This window comes from Hippoglossus stenolepis, chromosome 13, assembly GCF_022539355.2.
Source record: "Hippoglossus stenolepis isolate QCI-W04-F060 chromosome 13, HSTE1.2, whole genome shotgun sequence".
Taxonomy (NCBI): domain Eukaryota; kingdom Metazoa; phylum Chordata; class Actinopteri; order Pleuronectiformes; family Pleuronectidae; genus Hippoglossus; species Hippoglossus stenolepis.
In genome coordinates this window covers 8140873-8165090 of record NC_061495.1, presented here as the reverse complement: position 1 = coordinate 8165090, position 24218 = coordinate 8140873, and the positions used below count along the sequence as shown (strand labels likewise).

General features: G+C 41.3%; 1 protein-coding gene across 2 annotated transcripts in view; it reads right to left on the bottom strand.

The window, feature by feature from the left end:
- asic4a (acid-sensing (proton-gated) ion channel family member 4a) overlaps positions 1–24218 on the bottom strand; it is a 79602-nt gene that overhangs the window by 2478 nt on the left and 52906 nt on the right. For both annotated transcript variants that reach the window (XM_035174805.2, XM_035174804.2), the window contains exons 2-9: positions 11628–11772; positions 11127–11254; positions 10842–10995; positions 5834–5887; positions 2942–3095; positions 1523–1614; positions 1290–1369; positions 657–767 (exon numbers count right to left, since the gene is read on the bottom strand). In XM_035174805.2, coding sequence (XP_035030696.1) covers positions 657–767; positions 1290–1369; positions 1523–1614; positions 2942–3095; positions 5834–5887; positions 10842–10995; positions 11127–11254; positions 11628–11772 — 918 coding nt within the window. The remainder of the gene's footprint in view (positions 1–656; positions 768–1289; positions 1370–1522; positions 1615–2941; positions 3096–5833; positions 5888–10841; positions 10996–11126; positions 11255–11627; positions 11773–24218) is intronic.

The following is a 24218-nucleotide window of genomic DNA, read 5'->3' as shown; positions in this document are numbered from 1 at the left end:
CACACACACACACACACACACACACACACACACACACACACACACACACACACACACACACACACACACACAGATATATTACTGTGTATTTTACATTAACAGAGAGGGTAATTCTGTCCTATCTGAATCTTAACAGAATTAATTTGTCATTTTCATTTTCATTGCTAACACATTTTTGAAATGATACTGGGTTTTTCTCTGCTCGTATTCTGAGCTAATTGTGTGGCGACTACTAAACTGAACAGTGAAATTTGATCTGAGCCAAAGTCTTAAAGCTTAACTGAATCAGGACTGTAATAATTGAATGGTAATAAACAGATTGCCTTTTTAGTGCCTCTGGCGGACTTGATTAAAAATGAAAAACCCTGTTTTGTTCTATGGAGCTGTGGTTAGATGTGAGACATGAAATCTAATAATACGAAATAAGCATCGGAGATAAAGTTGTGTAAGACAACTGCGAGCTCCAGGGGAGATTAATTAGGAGCATTACACTCTTCATTATTTCAGGAGTGGAAAAACATTAATTAGCTTTTCACCGGATTTTTTTTCTCCTCATCATTTTTTAATGCAGCCACAGCAGCTACAGTGACGCAGGGAAAGTTGAGGCATGAAAACAAAGCAATCATTTGTCGTGGTACAATATGCACGTGCTGCACCTTTGCTTTCATTTCCTCCAGGCCCACTGTTGCTACAGTGCTGGTCTGCGGCTTGCTCTTCTTCTCCTCTTTCGGCGGCCGCAGCAGACGCCGTAGCCGCTGCTTGATCCCCTGGAGGAAGAGCAGAGACGAGGGAGGGAGATAAGGGACGCAGCAGAGTTAGGAGTTTATTCACTATGAAGTCTGCATTAAAGTCAACCCCCCCCCACCACCACCACCACCTCTGACTGGGCTTTATTCATACATGTGAGGCAGTCAGCAGGCAGCAGGCTTTAAGAGGAATCAGCTGAGGCAGGAGTTAGTGGCATGTGTCCTCAACATACACCTGAGTGAGTGGATATTAGCTTCTCCTGCCTGGAAATCAAATGAAACTTCTCACATGTATAATAAGTGGTAACATTCTGAGGATTACATCTGGAGAGAACACTGACACGCACACAAACACGCTCAGCGATTAACATTTACAAAAAAAACAAACAAAGTCGATATTGAGGAAAACTTGAATAAATGATGGAGCACTAATGTGTTTTGTAAATAGCGACTGTGCAGGACAATAGCTGCTAATTATTATTAATCATCAGCGACTGTGGGTCTGAATTCATATTGTGACCGGCTGTCGTGTGGGGACAGTACCTCATATATATAATCCAGGATTTCTAAGATTGTCAGGATGCTGGCGCCGATGAATAAGCCCATCTGTCCCCCGATGTCACCTGGAAAGAAAGACTACTTAAGGAAAAGCACAATGGACACATTGTTTGCCTGCTAATTGCGACGGAAAGTGAGTGCCGCTCCTATAATAACAACACCTTTCTGCACCAGCGAGTCTACCTGATATTCAGGAAACTGTCAAACAGGAATCTTACCTAATAAACCTGCAACATCGTAGGCTTTCTTCTGCTCAATTGTTTCATAGTTCAGCGCTTCAAAGAAGATGTCCAAGACCAGGAAGTTGTCTCTGGAAAAAACAAGTGGAGAGTGAATGGAGCAGAAAACAAAAAAAAACATGGTGATTTTTATCATTTTCTACAAATCTAACACATTTTTTTGGGAAAAAGAAATACCACACCAAGTCATCTTTATGCTCGCTGTAAATTGCAATGATGGGATTGTCAGGCCGACAGCGCTTTGCACAGACCCAACCAGCGACCGTGAGATAATGAGGTGTTTCAGGGTTTAAACTGAGACGAGCAGAAAGAAGCACTGACAGCGTGCTCCGTCACTTCCCCCGACTCTGATCTCTTTGGATTTAGAAAGTCTGGCAATATTAAGTGTGAAAGCATCATCAGCTCTTTGGTTTAGGAGTCTTTGCGTTATAGCACGTACCCCCGATGTTTAGGCGCAGACAGGAATTAGAGTATAAGCACATTGTTAGTGCACTGAATTCATTGAACCAAAATATGAGCAAACGCTTCGTAAGATGTATTGAAGAACGGATAAAAAGTTAAAGCCCTGCAAGTGGGGGGAGTTATGATGTTCATTACACCTTAGAACCAAATTAATATAATCTTAGCTGCATTTCATAGCCGTCATCAGCTGGTGTTCACTTGCTAGTGCAGAGTCGAGGGCAGATGCTGAATAAGCCCCACAAAATAAAGTGAGCAGACATAGTGTTACGATTATAACATCCTACTACTTTAAAGGTCAAGAATAAACTTACACGCTAAACATTTTGATGATCGTGTTATGTTACCTTAGTAGTGGTTTGTCCTTACGGAGGACACTACACTTTATTCCTAAATCTGCAAATCTAACTATTATTATTATATTGTGTCAGGAGAGTATTTTGGTTTACAGCGGTGTACAAAATTGAAAAGGTGCATCCTCTTTGGACCATTTTAGTATTCATTCAACAATTGGGATATGAGACGATGACTTTTTTTAAATATAATTCTTTTTCTGTGATATTGGAACTAGGAAGGTAGCAGGGTCACCTAAAAGATTAGGAATCATTCAGTGAAAATTATGTTATCGTTGTGTTGGATTTTATTTATTCATCATCCCCATTTTATGTAAAATGCACAAACACACAGTTTTGAAGGAAAATCTGTATTTACCATTTTAAGATTAAATGAAAAAAATTAAACCGTATATTCTGGTGTCTGACAATCAGCTTCCTATTACCGAACTAAATATAAACGCTTGATGCTTGTGTGATTGATTGTTGTTTATATTTATGGTTGTTTGTTTGCGATCACAGACTGGAGGTCATAGTTTATGAGCCTTTTTATTGAACACCACTGCTCATAAGTGAGTTTAGTCGTGTTGGCGGTTCCCTGTCGTACCTGATGTAGTCCTCCGTCTTGTCGTATTTCCTGGAGAGATAGCGAGCCGAGCCCTTGCTGGGGATTTTAACCATGGAGAGCTCTTTACCGTAGCGGGTGAGATTACAGGGCGTCTCGCATGGACAGCTTTCCCCGGTGTTCTTCTGTTGCTGTGCTGCAGCACAATGGAAAAAGTGATTTTACAGATATTAAATGGGTCAGTTTCAGTGCTGATATGTTGTAGTCACGAGAAACCTACTACAGAGTCTATAGAAAAAAACAACCATCTTCAACGAAGAAAAATATGTGGAGAATGAGTGTCTGACAGGAGTGGGGAAGGTTTATAGCTCCCTGGGGGCAGCAGAACAAGCTGTAAACTCTGTACATGTTATCTCAGTTTTTATGGTTGTTAGTAAATGGTCGTCTGTTTACTCATCCCGCAGATACTGAGCAGCATCAGCATTCATTTGGAGTCATGTTTCTGATCAGCTATTCGTCTTTTGAGCTCTGTTTTGGTCTCCACCCCCTTTTCAGGAAAAAAAAGAATCGAGTAGTTGCTAACTTTGTCAATGTGGCGTTTGGTTCTTGCAGCAGAGAAGCTTGAACCGAAATAATTATGTTGTCATCTATTAAACCAAAACAGTTGGCTAAAAGATGCTTACATCTGAAGCAGTGGGTCAGTGCGGTCAGGTGATAATTATCTGTTTGTCTCTATATTATACTTTTTTCAAATCACACTATCATTTGAACCATTGTAAAGTTTATATATATTTATAAAATATAGCTTTAAAGTTAATATAGTTCATACCCTGATCACAAACAATATTTCTGTGCAAATGTTTCTAATTGGTTGTAGGTGTGATTTTTAACATGAGGCCAAGCCGGTCAACAGCTTAATCCACTAACTAAATATATGCATGAAGTAAATTAGACTAAGAGTTACCATGACAACAGTACGTAGGGTATATATAATGTTAGAGTACAAATACGTACAGTACAGTTTGTATTGTTCTTTTTTATGAAGGATAAAATGAGGAGGCTATGTTCAGTAAGAGAAGCAGATAGAGAATATTTTGTGTCCGCCCTCAGCATCAATAAAGATTCAGTGTATAGGATCTAATGACATCTTGTGGTGAGGTTGCAGATTGCAACTAACAAGTGACAGATCCAGTTGGCTCAAAGAACGTTGCAGGATTCTTTTTCAAGATATTGAGAAGAAAACACTGAATAATGCTGCAGGAAAAACAACTTAGAAAACACAACTAGTCATTTTTTGTGTCTGGCATCACTGCTGAATTGTATATTGAAGAGAGGTGCCACTGTAATGGTAGCACCACTGTGTATTTTCTTACTCTGAAAGAGTAATAGAATATGCTTGTGAGTTTGCAAAACTCCTTCAGGCATTTGGTGAGAGTTTTCAGGAGCTTGCAGCCATTGCATCAGAGCGATTAGTACAATATATGCGTTCAATTATTTTGTATGGCCCCCGAAGGACGTTAGAGGGATGCTGGAGAATCTTCAGGGGTTATTCAGGTAACACAGAAAAGCCAAACGGCCTCTATAGAGCCAATGCTGGGTTTGTACATTATTCTAGTGTTGAAAGAAGACAGTGCAACATAGTGGACTTGGTGCTTATGTAGAGAGGAGCTCATTCTAAGGTAACAAAAGCACAATCATTCTTAATGGTGGGTGATTACACACAAATAACATAGTAATCATGAGTATTATTTTCCACTTCTGCCAATAGATCCACTTAAATCCTACACTCGACAGCACTTTAAATGTAATTCCATGGCCAGGAAATGAGTAGCAGTGAAGTGTATTGATAATTGTGATGTAACAAATTAATTATAGTTCATAAAGAATGAATTAGTTTACAAAATCATTTCATGGACAATATGTTTCACAAAATGTCAGGTAATGTCAGTCTTTATTGGGCAGTAAATGTAGTAACAGTAATTTAATTACAGCATTTGCTCCGAGAATAAACAATGAAGTGTAGTAAAGTGATGGTGAGGGCTCGGCAAACTTAGCTTTCAACCAATTACCATGCAGACATGAACTGCTTACACAGTAGGAAATTCATTCATAATCCTTATTCTAAAGCAACACTATGTACACAGGAGTGTAAATAGATTTTTCTTTATATCTCTCTTTTCAAATTCTCAATGCATTCAGCCCAAACAACAAACAGGCAGTGTAAGGAAGTAATTATAATTTGATGATTTATGTTTTTTATAACTCGAACCATAAGATTATTTGTACGCATGAGCACGATGACACCTATTCGTGCTCAGTCTGATGTAAGAAGAATATAAATATATAAATGATATTTTAATCTATTACCTTTCATTGAGGGGGAATTTATCCACATTATTTGATTCAGTAATGTGACCCACATGAATGCGAGCCACTCTTTCTTGTAAGATATATCTAAGATTTCACTCAGCCATATTCTAAATGGGGTCTGAATTCAGCAAAGAGCGGCATAATTAAATTTCTGGCTTATTTGGCTGGGAGATAATAATTGTACTTATATGTCTGCCATCCCCATAAAAATGTCCCTTTTTACTGCGACTGTAATGCCTTTGAAACTAAGGCCCCTTGGTTCATTCAGGATGAGGTGGAGCGGAGTGAGGCTGGAGTCAAAGGGCTGAGGGTGGAGGGGGGGGGGGAGCAGATCTGCAGCGATGGAGCGTCGGTTAATTATGAACAGTTCAACAATAGTGGCGGCACAGCCATCACGCATGAAAGTGACTAAATGACACTGAGGAAAAGTCATTTCAAAATATCTCGTCTACCTGCAGGTATTTGTATGACAGAAAAAAAAAAATCCTTATCATTTTTACTGATTGTGTTTCCATTTCCTATCTATTGTAATGAGAAAAGAAATGAAGGGAGATTGTTTCTTACCGAGTGCTTTGTCAACACAGTAGATTTTACTGGGCGGGCAGATATCTGCGGTTCCTGGGGAGGGAGAACAGAAAATGAGTCTGATCAATCAGAAACAAAATGATCAGTGACCCGTGTCTGCTGCGATGAGGAGCCGCGGCTGTGAACAACATTCTGCAGCTTATCATTCATCTCCAAATGAAGGCAGACACAAGCAGAGGACGACTTCCATGCAGAGAGACTGGACCATCTTGGACGTCTGTCCTTGATTGCACTGAGAAATGGAGCATGGTGGCTCCACCCGCGAGGCATATTTAGAAAGTCTTTAAAAACCAATCAATGAGTCACTTTATTGCAGACACACGTATTGGACTCACCATTAATGGCAGGTATTCATCAGAAGCACTATTAATTGGCAGAGGTGTGTTTGTCTGTGTGTGAAATGTCCGTGAGTTAATGTTTTGTGGACGACTCCGTCCCCGTCACTAAGAAACGTTAATTAATACTCAGAGAAATAATATCTCATGAGTCTTTCAGCACTTTTACACTCATTTTGTCTTTCTCTATAATTGTTGTGCTTAGACATTTTCTTAAAAAGTAAAAATGCATTGCTTTAAAGCTAAATAAATTATCGTGAAACATTACTGAGTGAACAAAAAGAAGAAGAGATATTTATTTTATATTTTGAGTGTGGAGGCCGAAGCAGTGGAGTGTCTGTGTATGCTGTCTACATATCAAGAGCAAGAACAACTTAATAGTGTTTTTTTGGGTGGTCATCCAAATATAGAAATAGGGTGGAACACTAAAATATTTATCTGGAACTGAAAAATCGGGGGAAACACAGTTTTGCTTCTATGACTCAGAGTGCAGGAGTTATGTGCGAAAGCATCAAATGTTTTATTATTTTATTATCAGCCACATGCTGGTGAACCCCACTTCCAACTGTGACGGCTTGCTCCTTGGTCTGAACTTACATTTTAGTAAATTTTGATTATGTGATACCCAGTTAACAAACAATAACATGTGTATAAACATGTCTCTGAAAACATCATCTTCAAGATGGAGGTAATAACGAATGAAAGAAAAACAAAAGAATAGCACCCAGTAGAGCACATACCTCTGCCAAGGCCTAACAGTTCCCTTAAAGCTCGGGTTGGTAACCCTGGAAAAGCTAGCAAGAGCAGGCTATTCCGTAAATATGCAACCAATACAAACCCACCCCCTCCCCTTGGTCCTCTCCTCAAAGCTACACCCCCAAAACAAATGAATGTGCCCTGACTAACAACAGCTAGAAGCCGACTTTTCCGTGACTCACTTGCACAGGCAGGTAGGTCAGTTAGTGACAGACAGGTTTTATTATTACAGTCTTGCGAGGGCGACAGACATAAGCTTTTTTTCTTATTTTTTACAGATGACCCTATCGATGTCTATCGGGAGAGTTTCAACAAAGTTAAATATAAAATATTTATCATTACCTGGGAAATTGGTGAAAATTTCAAAAATCGTGCAATGTTGAAGACCCTAATAAAAAAATCCTGGATCTGCCCCTTTGTTTGTATAATATAATATGATATAAATATATGTGAAAGTTATTTTGCATAATCCTTAAATAAATAAATAAATTAGTAAATAAATCCATCAATCAGAAATGTTAAAAGGTATTTTTTGGGTAGTTTTTGGTAGTAGAGGATGTAGCACCACATTAAACCCTATGAGGCACATTGTGATTTGTGAATATGGGCAATACAAATTTAATTAGATTGATTGGATGCTAATCCTGTTGACAAAAAATAAACCAGCCAGCAAACGGACAGGGGTGAAAACATAACCTCCTTGGCGAAGGTAACTGTGACCTGAGAACAACATAACTTGGTTCAGTTGTTGTAAATGGCAAGAAAACAAACACACAACAAAGCTATGAAAAGACAACGACAGAAGTCAAACAGGCTGAAAAACGAGAAGCAGCCGACTGTGTGGTTTCACGCTCATGCATGTTAATGAGAATCTGCTGCCATGTCGAGTCGACTGTAAACAGCTGCTGGTGTAAGTGAGTGCAATACAGAAACGGAGAAACGAATTACAAACATTTGAGCTGTCGCCTCAAAAACAAACGTTATTAATGTATAAATCTGAGTAACACAAATCTGTAGCAGCGATCTAACACCGCTCCACAGAGGAGAAAGAAGATCTGTACTGTAAATTGTATAAGGCATTGGTCTTTTGATTTTAAATTGACACTGTGTTGTCACATCGAGGCTGTGAAAAGATTTTCAATTCTCGGTTCGGCCTCGTGCTCCCTGGGCGAGTTTTAGAAGCAATTGCTCCCTGGAACCCACTGAAGGAATTTCAGTGCACTTAATATGCAACAGTAAATTGTATTCACTGCTGATAATTGCAGTCAACGAATGCGAGCGCCCGGCTACATGACCGAGGACCTCTCCTAAAGCTACAATGGGCAAATGGCCTGGAAAAGCTTCAGCGTTTAATATATCTGATATAATAAATATCTTATCTGATGTAATACATCATCTTGGGAGGTAAAGTGGTTCTGCCGCCCCATAAACACCTCTGCTCCTTGAACATTCCTCACTATCTATTCATTCCAAAGTTCCCCCTTTACTGTCCTTTTTTTAAACTGGTCTCATACGTTTGAAAAATTTTCTTACTGACTTGGATCCGATGTATAATGTTGGGAGGCTGGGTTTGCACGAATGTGACACACATCAGACGATACATTAAGTTAAGTCACGTCAAGTAAAGTTAAACTTCACTGATCACATCCCAGGAGATGAACTAATTACAGCAGCAGAATGAAGTAGACAAGAGAACACGTGAAAGTATAAAATAGAATAAAAAAGGGAACAAAAAAGACAATTGAAAATTAAAATAAAGTAAAAATACAGAGATTATGTACATTAGATACACCTTTCACTTCAGATGGAAATATATTTAGTGAAGAAATGTATTTGGGTAAAGTGCAGTGGTGCAGGATGATTGAACGAGGATGTAAACTGTACTTGTGCACGTATACAAATGCATATAAAGACTCTCATATAGGCAGTTATGGTATACAATATGAGTATAAAAATATACACACACACCTATAAATACACACACACACACACACACACACACACACACACACACACACACACACACACACACACACTTGTGTGTATATATATATATATATATATGGTCATGCCTTGTAAAGAGATTTTCCTTTGTTAAAACTATATCGTTTTAACAATATCAAAACTACCTTCGATCAAACATTTGACAGTGTGTTTTCCATTTATCTTCTTATTTCTAGCTGTGCTAAATAGAGCCGCAAATGTCCGGTGCACTGTGTAAATATGGAAATGGGAGTGAGTCATGCGTTCATTGTAGGTTTCATGCCTTCACTTCAAACGCTACGTCTCTAAACATGGCGACTCGTTAGACACGTCAGTCAAACAGCGTGAATTCAGTGATTCAACTCTCTGACTTCATGTACTCTGGCCATGATGACACACCGTGTCCAGACATCTAACTTTGTGTTTGCCAGACTCACTTTACAACAAGCTAAACAGAGACAACTGCAGGATTAAAATGACGCGTGTGTTGGCTTTCTACGATGCCAATTATCATGATTGAATAAATGGTTGAATCATATTTCAGTAATATACATATATATAGTAATATATATATTCAAACATATGTCACTTCTTCAATCATTTTATGTTTTTCATGTTATAGCAAATTTTCTGCATTTATTTCAGTCTGTGTTCAAAGTGAAAGAGGAATCCACTCACCCATTCATGCAGTTATATTTTAATATCAAATACTGTCACTAATTCCTTATACTAAACTGGGCCAATTTATGTTTCCATTTCCCTAAAGATGAAATCAAACCTGATTATTTAAACATAGATTAGACTCTGATTTGCTTTCTGCCACATGAAAACCACAACAGAGTAGTTCACAAACAGCTGAGATAAATAAGCCCAAAAAAATAAAAAAAATAACCTAACTAATTTTGATTAGAGTTTGATGTGTCGCTGGCAGCACTGCTGAGGAACATCCCACTGCAGATATCAAGCATCGGGGTCAGCCATGTGGCAGCACAAATTATATCTGTGTAGGAATTTTTCAAGTGGGCCAACTTGATCTGCTCAGTGGGTAATATCATGCAAATAGTGAGCCTGCTGCTTTTTCAATCACACAAGACCACACACTGTTAAAACAGGGAAAACCAGGAAACCACTGACTGATGGAGAATTTGTTAAATCTCCAAATATAAGATTTGTCGCAGTGAAAATGCTATTTCATGACCTTAGGTTGCCACAGGATCTGTGTTCCTACGTTTATTATTACATCCACCAAGTTTTCATCTGCGTGTGTTTGTTTGCAAGATGATGTAAAAACTACTCCAAACTTTGGAGGGTCGGGCCATGACCCTGTATTCAGTTTGAGTGGATGCACAATTTTTTTCACATCATTAAACGTTGTGACATTGGGTGCTTTTTTTTTTAACATTTTTTGTTGATTTTCCAGAGAATAATTCATGAATCTTGAATTTGGTGCAGATCCCCAAATAAAATATATCTGGATGTAGTGAATTTAAATGTGGTTTTAATAAGGGGACTGCTGGGCCTTGGGGAGATATGCACTCTCTGGGTGCCATTCTTTATTCTTTATTAGCAGGTTTACGCAATAATTACTCAACCGTTTTCCATCGAACTTGATACAGGGACGGGGCACAGGCCTGACAAGAAAACATTACATTTTGGTACGAATGCATAATTAGAGACAAACTCAGGATCGTGTGACGGATTTTTTCCGGCCTGGGTGGAGATATGTTCTCTCCTGAGTGTCGTTCTAGTGCTTCCCTGTTTTTCCAGTTGTTATAGTAACAAGACATAATTTGAGAGCATGGATACAACTAATACTAGTACTACATGATTATATACTAAATTGAGTGCATTTGTAATTCATGTGCACAAATTCAAATATTCTGGGGCTCAGAGTAGGTGGGGGATGATCTTACCAGGCATGTGCACCATTCTGCAGTTGCAGACTCGCAGGACCTCGTTGGTCTCGCAGAGCAAACGACAGGCGCTGATGCTGTATGTGTCGTATCCTGGGAACTTCTCCTTGCTGGTGGAGCGGCAGTTCCCCCAGGGCTGGGGCAGGTAGGTCAGCTAAGCACACAGAGATTTATTAGACCCCAGCCTCAACCATCAGGGGTGAACGGTTTCAGGAAGAGCAGTAATCTGCTGGTGGGGGGAAGGGAGACGGGGAGGCAGGTGTGCATTTGATGAAGAAGACCTACCCTCTGCTCCTGACATGAAACAAAGGTCTGGAAGCCCGGAGAGACGCCGAAGCCCAGCTGGTGGATGTAGGGAGGCTCGTCTTGACTGTGGATCTGAACTCGTATGCCGGCCTCCAGGGACGTCTCATCTTCGGGATGAAACAAGAGCACAGAGCGTTGCAAAGGGGAGAGTACAAGGGAATTTCAGATTGCTGCCTCATCTGACAGCCTGGACTCAGTTTGATGTTAACTGCGAACCATATTTCAGTCAGGTTTGAAAAATAAGCCAGCAGGGAATAATTTTATGTGACAAGCAGTGTCTGCGGTGGTATATTTTGTTCAGGAATTTCCTTTTACAAATCACAATTTTCAGGTGTCAGGGATGCAATCAAAAACTGCATTATTTACAGTGCGTGTCCCAGAGAAATATAGGCAGGTTATTTTTTCATTCAAACCCCAGTGGAGGTATCTCTGCCGTAGCGTAGGATAGGATTACAATGGACAAATAGTTTTGAGGCTTACTTGTCTCTCTCCAGATGGGCAGATACTCATCCTGCTGTATATCCAGCATGATCTCCAGACCATTTCCCATTCCGCCCTGCTTGGTTTTCCTGGATGTGGTTTTGTTGCCATTAAAAGTGTAGCATTTCCCATATCTGGTGTAAACCTGAAAGAGTAGAGATTCAAATCAGGACAATCACCATAAACATGACAAAGTCCACTTGCCGGATGACACAGGCTTGTGCTGGCGGTGCATTGAAATGAAGGCAGAGATATGGAACAAAAAAAACTGATGAATAAACAAACCGAGTGTGTGCTAGTTGCAGAACATTATTCCCACAACACCTCCAGATGCAGTCTGCTGGCTCAGTCCCCTCACGGACTTTGATAAGCTGCATTTGAATGAATTCCCAGCGCCCACCGCGTGAACCCTGCACAATGCTGCTCAATAGTACCACCGACATGCTGAAATATCAAATAGCACAAGAGACTCTTTAATCTTCCTTCAAAAGAAAACAAAAGACAATAAGAGAGAGAGGCTTTTTAAATGAGTTATCACATTACCACCTATCGGAGGAGCCGTCTCTGCGGGTGACACATCTCTTTGTTTACGTCTCTCGTCTAAACTTCTGCATTGCAGAAAATATCCATCCCACAAGTCGTTTATCTGTTTCCTCCTCTGTGTTTTAAAGGCACAACCTGGGATCCGCCAAGGTAATTGAAGTCTTTACACCTCAAAAAAAACACAATTCTACTGATGTTAGTTACCTCCTCCAAGTAGGTTGTTTCTACCCGTCTTTGGCTTGTTTATTGGTTTATTTGTTAGTTAGCAGGATTATGCAAGAACTACTGAAGGGATTTCCACAAAACTTGTGGAAGGATGGGTCATAGGCCAAGAAAGAACCAATTAAATGTTGGCACAGATCTGGACAAAGAGGCAAATACAGGAACTGTTTTAATAACTTTCTTTAACATTGCGAGAAAGGGCATTTTTTTTTACATTTTCACCAATTACTAAGGGAAAAATTAATAGAACTTGATAAAAAAAGGACCTGATATCTATGTGTTTGTGTGGTTTGGTGCAGCTCGCTAAACTTCCTCATAGAGTTGACCAGGAATGGTCCAATCAGAGCTTAGCAATAGTAATCAGGCATTGCAGATCAGTGTGTAAGATTTAGGTGAAAGGGATCTATTGGCAAACATTGAATATAAAATAATCCTAGTGATGTTTTCATTGGTGTGTTTCATCTAAATTGTACAAATTGTTGTTTTCTTTACCCTAGAATGAGCCCTTTGTATCTAAATACTTTATATTTACATCGGAAGCGGGTCCTCTCTACGGAGGCCGCCATGTTTTTTACAGTAGCCCAGACTGGAAATATTTGAAGGCTACCACAGGTTCTCTTTCATGTTTGGAAGGGGAGGGTGAGGTTAGGGGGTATTCAGCTGCAACATGCAAATTCCCCACTAGATGTCACTAAATTCTACACACTGAACCTTTAATTTTGGATTTCTCACCATGTTGAAGCATTTCAAATCTATCTTCTGAAATATAGTTGCAGTGAGCAGCATGTGGAGCTAAATAGCTTTGCGCCCACAGTAGCTGTTACTGTAATGTTACTGCCAAGGACCATACTTAAACACATCAGCTTGTGGGGATACAGATACAGAGTTTAGGCTGTTTATACAACAGCAAAGCTCCATCCAAGTTAGTCCAAGTGTTTTGCCAAACAGATCCCCTGAACAACTACTGTGTACCTGCATGAAAAAATGTCCAAACATCAAATAAAAGAGGGCGGTGATGATGGTATTAAAGAGGAAGTCACATGGACGCAGCGCTGGAGAAATGACAGTGAAACAACAAAGAAGCTGAGAAGACGGCAGATGTATCATTAAAGAGCCACAGTGACAGTCCCCGCTTCTCCACAACACTGACGTCCGTCTGTGTTCTGTCTTTGATATCAGCTTGATCCACCTAATGAGCACTGTGATGTCTAAATAAGGGACACTGGTTGAACAACACAAGCTCTCATTTACAGACCACAGGGTGTATTCGCATCTGAGGCCGCTGAACAACAAATCAAAGCGCCGGCTGTGGGTTTCAGTCGAGTAATTCCCTGGATCACAGTGAGTGATTTTGCATTGTCCACAACAGTGATTAGAGCAAGAAATGACCAGCATTTACAAAAGCTGCTGTTTAGACAGGCAGCTGCATTCAACGTAATAACAGACGTCAGCGTCTTTGATCTGGGGTGAGTTTTTTTAACGCATTACATACAGTACCCTTCAAAGTGCGGAGGATTCAGAGAAGCAGCCGATACAATTAGAGATCTCAGCTCGGGCTCTGATGTGCTACAAAGGGGGCTTCATGTTGAAAATTTGTTCGGTTTGTTCTGATTGTTGTTTTTTTTAGGTAAATTGCAGCATCTTTCCAGCCTGCGGAGTTCGACAATTATAGATAGAGTGCAGAGGGGAGAGAGTGAGGGGGTGGGGGTGGGGGGTGACTTTTGACTGACATGTGCTATTAGGTTGAAATGGTTTAATCTCTATTTGGCTGGTGCGGAGCAGTTGAGAAGGTAAGCTGCACTTATCATTGATCCTCCCCTCCCTGTTCATTGACACACTTAAGCCTCGGCAGGCAGACTTTATCTGATGGAGCAGGCAACAGAGGCAAAAGAGGATTTCACTTTAGAAACGCTCAAAACACCTCGACCAAGTGCACGGGTTATACGCTCTAAAACTTTGGGGCTCTGGAGGACGTTGGCAACTCTCACAAATAATGTCCCCGGAGAGCTCTGGGAAGTTTTCCCATCATCTCACGCAGGAAATGCCTGTTGGCAGAGCCTCCCCTGGTTTATTTCTCAGCTTCCACACGCACTCTCACTTCCTGCATCTGCAATGTGATAGATGGAGCGTTTTCTCCTTTGTTACATCTTGCACCGAATTTAGCGAAGGTAACGGGACTGACGCGGGAAATTCCCAAGTGGGGACTTGGCACCGCTGTTGACAAGCTGAGACGCAGCAGCGTGGTAGTTACCAACCAAATGAAAGGAGGTATTGTAGCCCTCAGAGTATTTCAAGTTGCACACAAGTGCTTCTTATTGTTGCACTTACTGCAGCATTGTTGGCTTTGTTGTCATATTGAGCTCGACAATGTGCGACACAACGTGTGAGAGATTTTCAGATGGTAATGAAAAAGAGATCAAAACATGTGCTCCAGTTCGGCATGATTCTGCCAGAGCACAAACACTTTGACTGAACTGAAACCCTCTTATTTACTGCACCTCACAACACACAGAGCACGGTATTACACAGTATGTTCGAGAATATGACTTTTTTTATTTCTGTTTATTACAAGTTTCAAGTCAAGGCGAAATTTCTAACTGGGAGAAGAAACTCACCCCGAAGCTTCCAAACCTCAGGAATAGTGCCCGCTATGCATCAATTAGCCTAATTGATTATCAATGGTGATGATCAATGATGATTAATGTGGTAATAGTGTCTGCATTATACAATAGGCCTTAGAGCTATGATCATCATGTATGTGTGAATATGTGCATGAATATGACTCGTAGTGTAAAGCTCTTTGAATGGCGGTTAAAGACAAGATAAGCGCTGTAGAAATACAATCCTTTAACCATTTATACCATAAATAATTTGATTATTAACACTGAAGCTTTTCTACTGTGACATGTTGAAAAGTTGAAACAGGACTATTGTTTGGACCATTTCGTTACCCTGCCATCAAACCCCTCCGAACCCCCAGTGTATGCTACCTGACACAATTAGTGAGTAGAGCTGGTGAACACTGAGGAGCAAGTGTCAGGTTCAGGTCAGTCTGACAGAGGCGCCCCTTGTTGAAATGTGGTTCCAACACCTTCGCTGATGCAGCTGCAGAGAGGGACAATATTTCAGAATAAGATAAGCGGTTGGTTTCTCCCTCCCTGGATAAAGTGTAATGAGGCTGCCATGTGCAGTCTGCTGTGTGCACTGTACACGATGGGCACTTGACAGGATGATGGCGTTCATTTAGTCTCAAAATATGCACACGTAGAGAAACCACACCAGCGCGAGAGCAAAACTATTACTCACCAAGGAGCATTTCTACTCTGCAAGCGACAGAAGTTTACAATTCTTGCAAAAAGGGGAAGAAGGTTAGAAGATCAGAGTTTGGGGCCCGGTCACACGTAAATATTTCAGAGGCAAACCGCCGCCTTCCGTTGAATCTGTGAGAGCCAGGAGGATATAAACACAATCGCTTTCTGTGGCGAGGCAAATCGCAGCATGGCTTCACGTGGTGTTCAACTTTGGTGAACTTTGACCCGCGATATTCGCTTCACATTCTTGTATGTGTGACTGGGCCCTTAGCGTGCGAACTGGAAGGGTTAACGTGACCGATCGAAGGAGGGGAGCATCAGCCACTGTCCCTGCCTCCAAAGTCTCAAAGTTTAACTTGACAAGCGAGCGACTCTCGGGTGGTGTTGAGCATCGTGTAAGGAAGGTGCGAAGCAGAAATTCTCCCTTGTTAGTATCGGTTTTGCCCTCACGACTTTAGAGAATAAATAGATTGCACCATACAGGATACACACAGGATCAAAAGAGGGAAGAACAGGGGTCTCTATTTCATTCCCGGTGCGAGTGCTACTTCTGTCTGCTACTTACATTTAATATATGATCTACTGGATCTGTCTTGGAAGATGGTTTCTCTCCTTTAGGTTTTTTGTTCTCGTAAAACCTTTAAAAATTATTGTTGAATATATGTTTGCCCATTCAAATCAAGGGTCGAAGAATAGAGGGTGTCTTCTGTTCACAATGTGACAAATCTGTGACTCCGGGCGACATAAAAACAGTTAGCTCATCTCGACTCGACTCTCCAGTGAAAGTATAAGAGATGAAACCCTTATCTATGGCGCCATCACGGAAATATAGTTGACTGCATGTAATTTTGCAGATATTGTATCTTACTATTCATAACTTAACTGTCTTAAATGTCACTTAATTATGTCTTTCTTTCCAAAGTGCCTCTCCTCATTCTTTGTCTCCCATGCTAAACGCATTAAGAAACCAATACGTTACCATGTAATACATAAGCCCTGGTGAGGTGAACTCTTTATGACTGTGACCTTACAGTCCCGTGGCACTTTTCCCTTTCAATAACGTGCAGGAATCACTTGAGTGCCTCTCCGGAGGACATCCATTTCCAGAGAGCCTGCATGTCATCGGGAAGCTTTTCAGAGTACGACGACCGAGGATTTGAATTCATTTGCGGAGGGTGGTAGAATATGCCGGAGCGCTGATTGGCAGTTGAGAACCATTAAGGCCGGCTCACGCAGGTTTAGGGGTGAGACGGAGCGTTCCTTGATTTAATGGCTTCATTTACACCCACCCCCCCCCCGAATCTGAATATTTACATATTCAGATTTCTGGATGTTTTCTAAGGACCAAGGGTTTGTGACACAAGGCTGCCAATCAGAGAAATAATCTTTCTGTCAACCATTATTTATTTTTTCAACTTCCTAAACATTAAAAAAAGATGGAGAATATATAGTGATGTGTTTTTCTTGTTTTCGGAAAAAGGGCACTAACTACTTATGGCACATACACAGGAGAGTAAATTGACCACAATTTAGTTTCAACACAAGCTGTGAGCATGAGGGAGAATGAGAGAAAACATTCCTTTCTTCTCCGCCACAAAGGCACATTCACATCGCAGCTAAGAGGATCCTCGTTCACATTTCTCTTCCCTTACACATGTGCCGATGTTTTCAAATGGTCAAACAGCAAAGAGAAACATGGAGCCTCATCTCGTCTGCTCTTAATCTGCACTGTACGGACAGGTGACTGTATTTTGATGCTGAAATGTCCTCGACGAACAACCAAACAAATGAATAAATCAGCGACGGCACAACAGTATATAAATCTTACATAATGCCTCTGGGACAGTGTCATCATTTCTATGCCCGACCTGCACTGGAGGACAAGACACAGACATAACGGTGAAAGGAGAGCCACATAGCGGACTTGAAAAGGACTCGAGGAGACACCTCGGCTCAGTCATAACCGTTGCTGCCGACGGGCATTAGAAGGTAAACACAAATACGATGTGATGTCTTTATCTTCGGTTCCCTATCTGCAGCGAAGAACAAGAATGTGAGGAAGGAGTTTAAAAAAAAAGAAAAAAATAAGGGAAAAATAAAGTTATCTGCTTTTAGCCACGCATTGAACTCCAGATTCTCTGGAGGGGCTGTATGTGGGAACACAAATCTCCAAGTCAGAAGCTCTGAACATTATCAGGAGTTTCTCTGGCCAGCCCCGCAGTAAAAACTGTGCATGACGTCCAAATTAGCCCATGTGAGAACACAGCAGGAGATCCTGGTGTTGATTTGCTGTAAACAAAAATCACGTGATCTTCACAGTGGAATTGATGCGTTACGTCCTGCCTGCACACACTGAACCCCCCCACACCTAAAGCCCTGCAGATGTCTGACCTGAGAATCTCCACGACTCTCCGGGGCTCTGAAAACAGCTTAAGATAGGATGTCTTATTGGGCCACTGCATTGTATTAGACGTGTGATACCTCCCTGTGTTTTCCCCTCAAACAAAAACTACATAAAAAACCCATCCCTCTTAAATAACCGTCAGGAATCTTCAGACGTCAGGCACAAGGCTAAAAGCGAGGTCGCAGATGTTCCGCGCATTGTTTAGCTCGAGATTAGACAAGAAGAATGACGGCCATGTGTTAACTCACAGTCGTGTCTGAGAAACTGCCGCGGAGTGATAAGAAGTCACTGCTAAATCTTTCATCTTCTCGTGCATCACAGTTAAGCTGCATAATTCATAAATAATCTTCAATCAAATGTCAAGCAGATTACTTTTATCGTCGGTCAGCACTTTGAAATCTCTGCATACAGACAGCGGGGAGTAAATACAAATCTGACTGACATCCTAACCCCCCCCTTCTCCTTTTAGATATAATGAGTGAATAACAGTCTAAACAGAGGAGGCCCCCACACACGCAGACTGGAATGTGAGGCACACAAGTTTTGCACCATTAACCCAGCCGTCTCAATGTCGGCCCCTGAAGAAACGATGTGGCGGTGGCGGCGGTGGCGGCGGCGGGAACACGTACTCTGGAGTGCCATTCAACACATTACAGTTATTGTATATGAATTCCAGCCTTCATTACACAACTGAGTGGCGAGATCTCCATGTTAGTTTATTACAGTCATTCAAGTGAGGTAAATACTGTGTAATCAGCGGGGTGTCATCACGGTTTGTCTCGCTCTCGCTGCCGGCTGGAATAACATGTTTAATAAATAAGGGGTGATTTCCTCGAACTGTCACAAGACATGTAAATGAATGCCGGGTGAGTAATGAGCGCTCCCCGCAGACCCTCTGATTAATAATAAGAAAAAGTATAACCTATTCATTTTACATCCCCATTTTCCAGATTAAAGTCTGAGGTAGGTTTTATTGTCCTGACCGTTGTGTGGGTTATGGTTTTACGCTCCCCCTATATTCCGCTAAATACCATACATTAAAACGATGATCTGGGATGTAAACCTGCAGGGCTTGTTTCAGTCATTAGTGTAGGAGTTCTGACTCATCTCCTCTCTCTCCCCCCGCTGCCCTCTTTCCGGTTTCCTGCAACGGAGCGTCAAAAATAAGTGGAGCACCAAAGTCAGAACAGTGCACTCAGCAAACCTCTATCTCTTCAAATGTTAGTATTCCCCTTTTTTCCTCCTCTCATGCTGCTATTCCCCGCACATCTGAGCATACTCAGCTAATGGAGCAGTGAGAGATGCTCTTAAAAAAAAAAAAAAAGAAAGGTTGAGGTTGAAAATGGACAGACTCTTCAGCACAATGCAGCAACACATGAATAGAACTGTGCGCTCCATCCAGGACTGAGATGTGAAAGCTTCCTTTGAGCGCACTGTGCACTAACAGCACGGCTACGGGCCCATAAAGCCACTGTTTTATAAGTGTGATTAGAAACTACTGTCATAATGGGGATAATTCATTTGGATCACCGTGGAGAGGCAGGTCCCAAATCAGTCTTTACGTGTAATTGAGATGATTCATTTCCAGCAGCTGGAGCTTGTGCCCGGCTCCAACAAAAATGGTCAAGTAATTCTTGATCTAAAAAGCCAAACAGAACATGGCATGTTAATTATGCTCCAGAGGGGGAAATACTGCAGCTGCCATGATCCATCGCTCTTGGTTTAAATGAGTCAACCTGTGATTTTTAGACTTAACCCCTCAAGACAATTGGTAATAGCCCTGGTGTGTGATGTGAGACGTGTGCGACATTGGTCGTTTTCAGACACGAACACACAGAAACACACACAGAGGTGGTGCAGCAGGCAGAAGGATCTCAGCTGCGGCGATCACGTGTTTTTGTTTACAGCACATCGACGCCGTCATCACCAAACGCTCTCTTGACATCTTGGCGGTGTCTTCTACGTGTATGGTCGCGTGTTAGAAACATCACGAACCCACCCACTCGCTCACGGTGAACCCTCCAGAGGATCTCCTGCTGTACTCTCACATCGGCTCATTATCTGCAGTTCAGAGCATGTCTCGAGGCAGCTTTTCAGGACTCTCCGTGAAAACCTTGAAAAACCAGGAGAGCCACTGTGCCTTCCTTAGAGTTCGGCCTTGAGACGATCCACCTAAAATCAACTCAATCCTCTGTAATATCTCCACTTGGCTGCTAATCTGGAGAAACACCAACACAGTTTATTCTACTGTACTTTACGCCGAAGATGTTGGACTCTGTAACTATTGGATTTGTCTACATATCGAGCCTGGGGTCGTGGCTTTTAGTTTCTAAAGACGACTTCTTGGCTGGAAAAAGGGATGAAGATGACTTACATTTACTGAATTCCTCTGTGTCAGAGACTTACAAATGCTCTGCTGCTTCAACATTTGATTTGCAAGGACAATGAGCTCTTTTAGATTCTGTTACTCATACTGTATTTATTGCACATATTCTTCCATCTCTGTATTTTTTTGTTCTACTAATATATGTCCATGTCTGTTTCTCTTTCATACTAATATATAAACTGTATTAAAGATTTTGTATGTTTTAAATTTTTGTTATGTTTTGGTGTAGGCTTGGTACTGGTTTCTACCACACCCCACACTTATATTCACATTGTATTTTGTATTTATGTTGTGTGAACTGGGTGGTGTGGGAACAATGCCAGGCTGTTTATTCCACTACAGAGCTTAAGGTCATGCCTCAAAGGGGGATACAGTACAGTCATGCTGAATGTAAGATATAATGCTGCTCTCATGATATCAGAGGAGCATATTGCCTCTGCCACACAAGAGCCAAGTGTGCTTTACAATTCACCTCATTTTGCCCACAGGTCTGATCAGTCATTCTGCATGGCAGACACTGATACAGCCGAGGAGAAATCCGCCCTGGGCACCGCACCAGCAAACAGTCCCGCCTCAGGCATTTGTCTTACTGTCGACTTTGTTTTCCTCCGGTCATTTAGATATTCAGGTTTAATTAAGGTACCTCTGTCATTAACACAGGATTTAATTTCCTAAGCTCTCAGTCTTGCAAACCACACTGCGTCCCTCTCTCTCAGGCGCTGGCACCCGCCCTGAAGCGCTTGCAACGCCACTGAAGAGAAGCCGTCACAGTTCCCTGGCCAACCTTTTATTTAGTATTCATCATAACTGAGACACCTGCTTTGCTGTTGTTTTTTATTCTTTTGCAGGGGAACTGCGGGGGGAAATGATATCTGTTGGATTGAAGCCACATGTTCAGGTTGATGAAACTTGTGGAGAGGAAAAGCGCAGGATCCACTATCTCCTGACATGAATCATAACTATAAAATATGACATCCCTTCAGGGATATGGGAGAAATACAGATACACATAAAAATCAGCTGCTAGCTCTTGTCATTCAGTGACATATTATTCATACGCACGCATGTATCGACACATACAAATGATTGAAATTGCATGTTTTCTCTTAGCAAATGTGACAAGATAATACAAAATTTATGTTTTTCTTTCTCCATCTGTTCCACATTGCAACATGTCTGTTGTCCTGGGACTCCCAACGACATGCAACACTTGCTTTCTTCACAAGATGGTGCAATAAGTGCACTTACTTACCAACGTATTGACTCACTTATCCAAACCTTTTCCTTTTGCTGAGTGCAACACTGAAACAATATTTGCCTCTCAACCGTGTAACATTTATGAGCGTGGGGATTTGTGTTTTTCATGCTACATAAATCATCCAAGTAAACAAGTCTGATTAGTGCTTTTGCTCATGCGAAAGAGCGTGTTTTGAGTCAAAAGCAGATCTCACAGTCCATTAGACTAAGCTGGATCTAGAGCCAGAGCCTAAGGAAGTGTGGGTGAGACAGAGGTTTAAACTGCACACCTAAACACACCCAGTTTCATTTGGCCTCTAATCACAATCCTCCCAAATGTTTGAATTAGGAAAAGGCGATAATGCAGCGATGCCACAAAGGAGCGGCAGATCGAAGAGGAATTGAAAAGCCCGGACCCACTGTTCCCGTCCTTGACTGACTGATCAAAGTCGCAGTGTAAGAAACGTTCCACCGGACAAAATCACCACATTCCTGCAGCGCGCACTGTATCTGCAGGGGACTGATAGAGTGGGTGATTAATTTCAGTGAATTAATGATTACATTTTAAGTGGTGACATTTCTCACATTATAAACTCACTGTCTTGTGCTTATTCTTTTCTGGAACAAAAAAAGTCCACAAGATAATTCAACCACCGACCCACCCGCACATCGCAGACAAACGCATCCCTGCATTGTCGACGACACATTTCATTTAAACTAAACACCCTTGCAAAAAAATGTAACTCTGCTGTGTAATTACTCTTCTTCACTAAAAAAATGTGTCTGGTTCACTCGTCTCCGCCTGAGGCTCAACTAGCAATGTTGTTGCAACCCCTACTGTTCGCCAATGGAGGCCGATAAAGATTATAGATGATTTTGATGCCCCTTTCCTTTTTATACCAGGTTGTTAAGAGTGAGGGCAGAGGACCTCAGTAATCCCCATCTGCACATCAAAGACAGGAGCAGATATCTGGACTGCCATTAGCCCGGTGGCTGCATGCCACCTGCCCAGATGTTTGGCATGTGGACTCCAGTTCTGCCAAATGGGTATCATGAGACCACAGGACGCCTTCCAGGAAGCATCCGAGGCTCCCAAACTTCAAGGACAAGCCTGCAGTCATTTATCTATTTGGATTTTATTATAAGTTTCTTGAAAAATCTCTCCATCCTTGTATATTTGTGGAATATGTATGCTGTTCAAGCTCCATGTTAATGTTTTATAGAACAGTTTTCAAAAGATAAATTTAACACCTTGCTAACAAGGTTACTGCATGTGCTCGAGAAGCCTTCAGAAGTTGATGACACAGCCGCCTCACTTTTAAATTTTAATTTTCTATGAATATAACAGGCACTTTTGATATCCTGCATCAGAGGCCACGGAGCTCAGTGTGGATTAGAAGGCGTTGATGTTGCTGTGCCTGTTGCCTGGGCTCTGACTGTCAGTTAAAGGACTCGCTCGTGATGGGGCCTCAAAATATAGGAAGGCTTCCTGTGGTCTCAGCCCGGACTGTCAATGTGCATTTCATCTCCTCCAAGTTTACCCACAGTGAAGTTTGTTTGTTCTTATACAGCCATAGCCTCCGAGTGAGACCAGAGACCAACACACATTCAGTGAAAGGTGGTCACAGGGTCACATCCTCACATGACTTTGACCTTAACTCTTCTGTGACAGTGTGACACCGAAGTCACAAGATTTACCAGATTTAATAGAATAAATCATGAGACTTTGCTCAATATGTCAATGTGGTTGGTCAGTTAGTCCGTCGCCATTGTCAAAACTACAGACTGTATATAAAGATGGATGACGTGAAAAGTGAAGTCAATGCGTCTGGATCGCCACCTGGTGGCTGGCTGATATAGGTAATAAATAAAATAAAATATATAATATATATAATGAGAGATTATTATAACGATGATAATGTTATTCCCATCAGTCTCGTCTGCAGCTCTGTGCTGATTAGCAAACATCAACACGAGTCACATCAAGACAGTGACAGTGATAAACACTGACTGAAACAGTGATAATGATTCAGGTGCTTCGTGTTATAAACACTTAATACTTTAATACTCAACACAAAACAGAACAGAACGGTTGTATTACCTTCATCTCTCTGCATCACATCTTTGCTCATCCAACACTATATCATTAAATCTCTCTAATGACTTGACGTCTTTACATCTTCATGCCTACGACAAGATAAACACTTTATCTTGAAAAGTAGACTTTTTAAAATCCATTTAACTTAGTTCAGTGTCATTTCACAGCCTCACAGAGCATCATAGTCTTTTCACCTTGACTGGGCAGATATGGCTTTTGGTTATTAACGTGTAACTGAATGTGACATGTAGCTAGTTTGTTTTTATCAATGAATCAGGAACATGTAAAAAAAAAAATCATGTAAATCAATAGGTTTCAAGTTTATATTGTTTGTTACAACTTGTGTGATGTTTTCCTTCTGACTTTATATATCCCCCAGGTGTTATGAACAA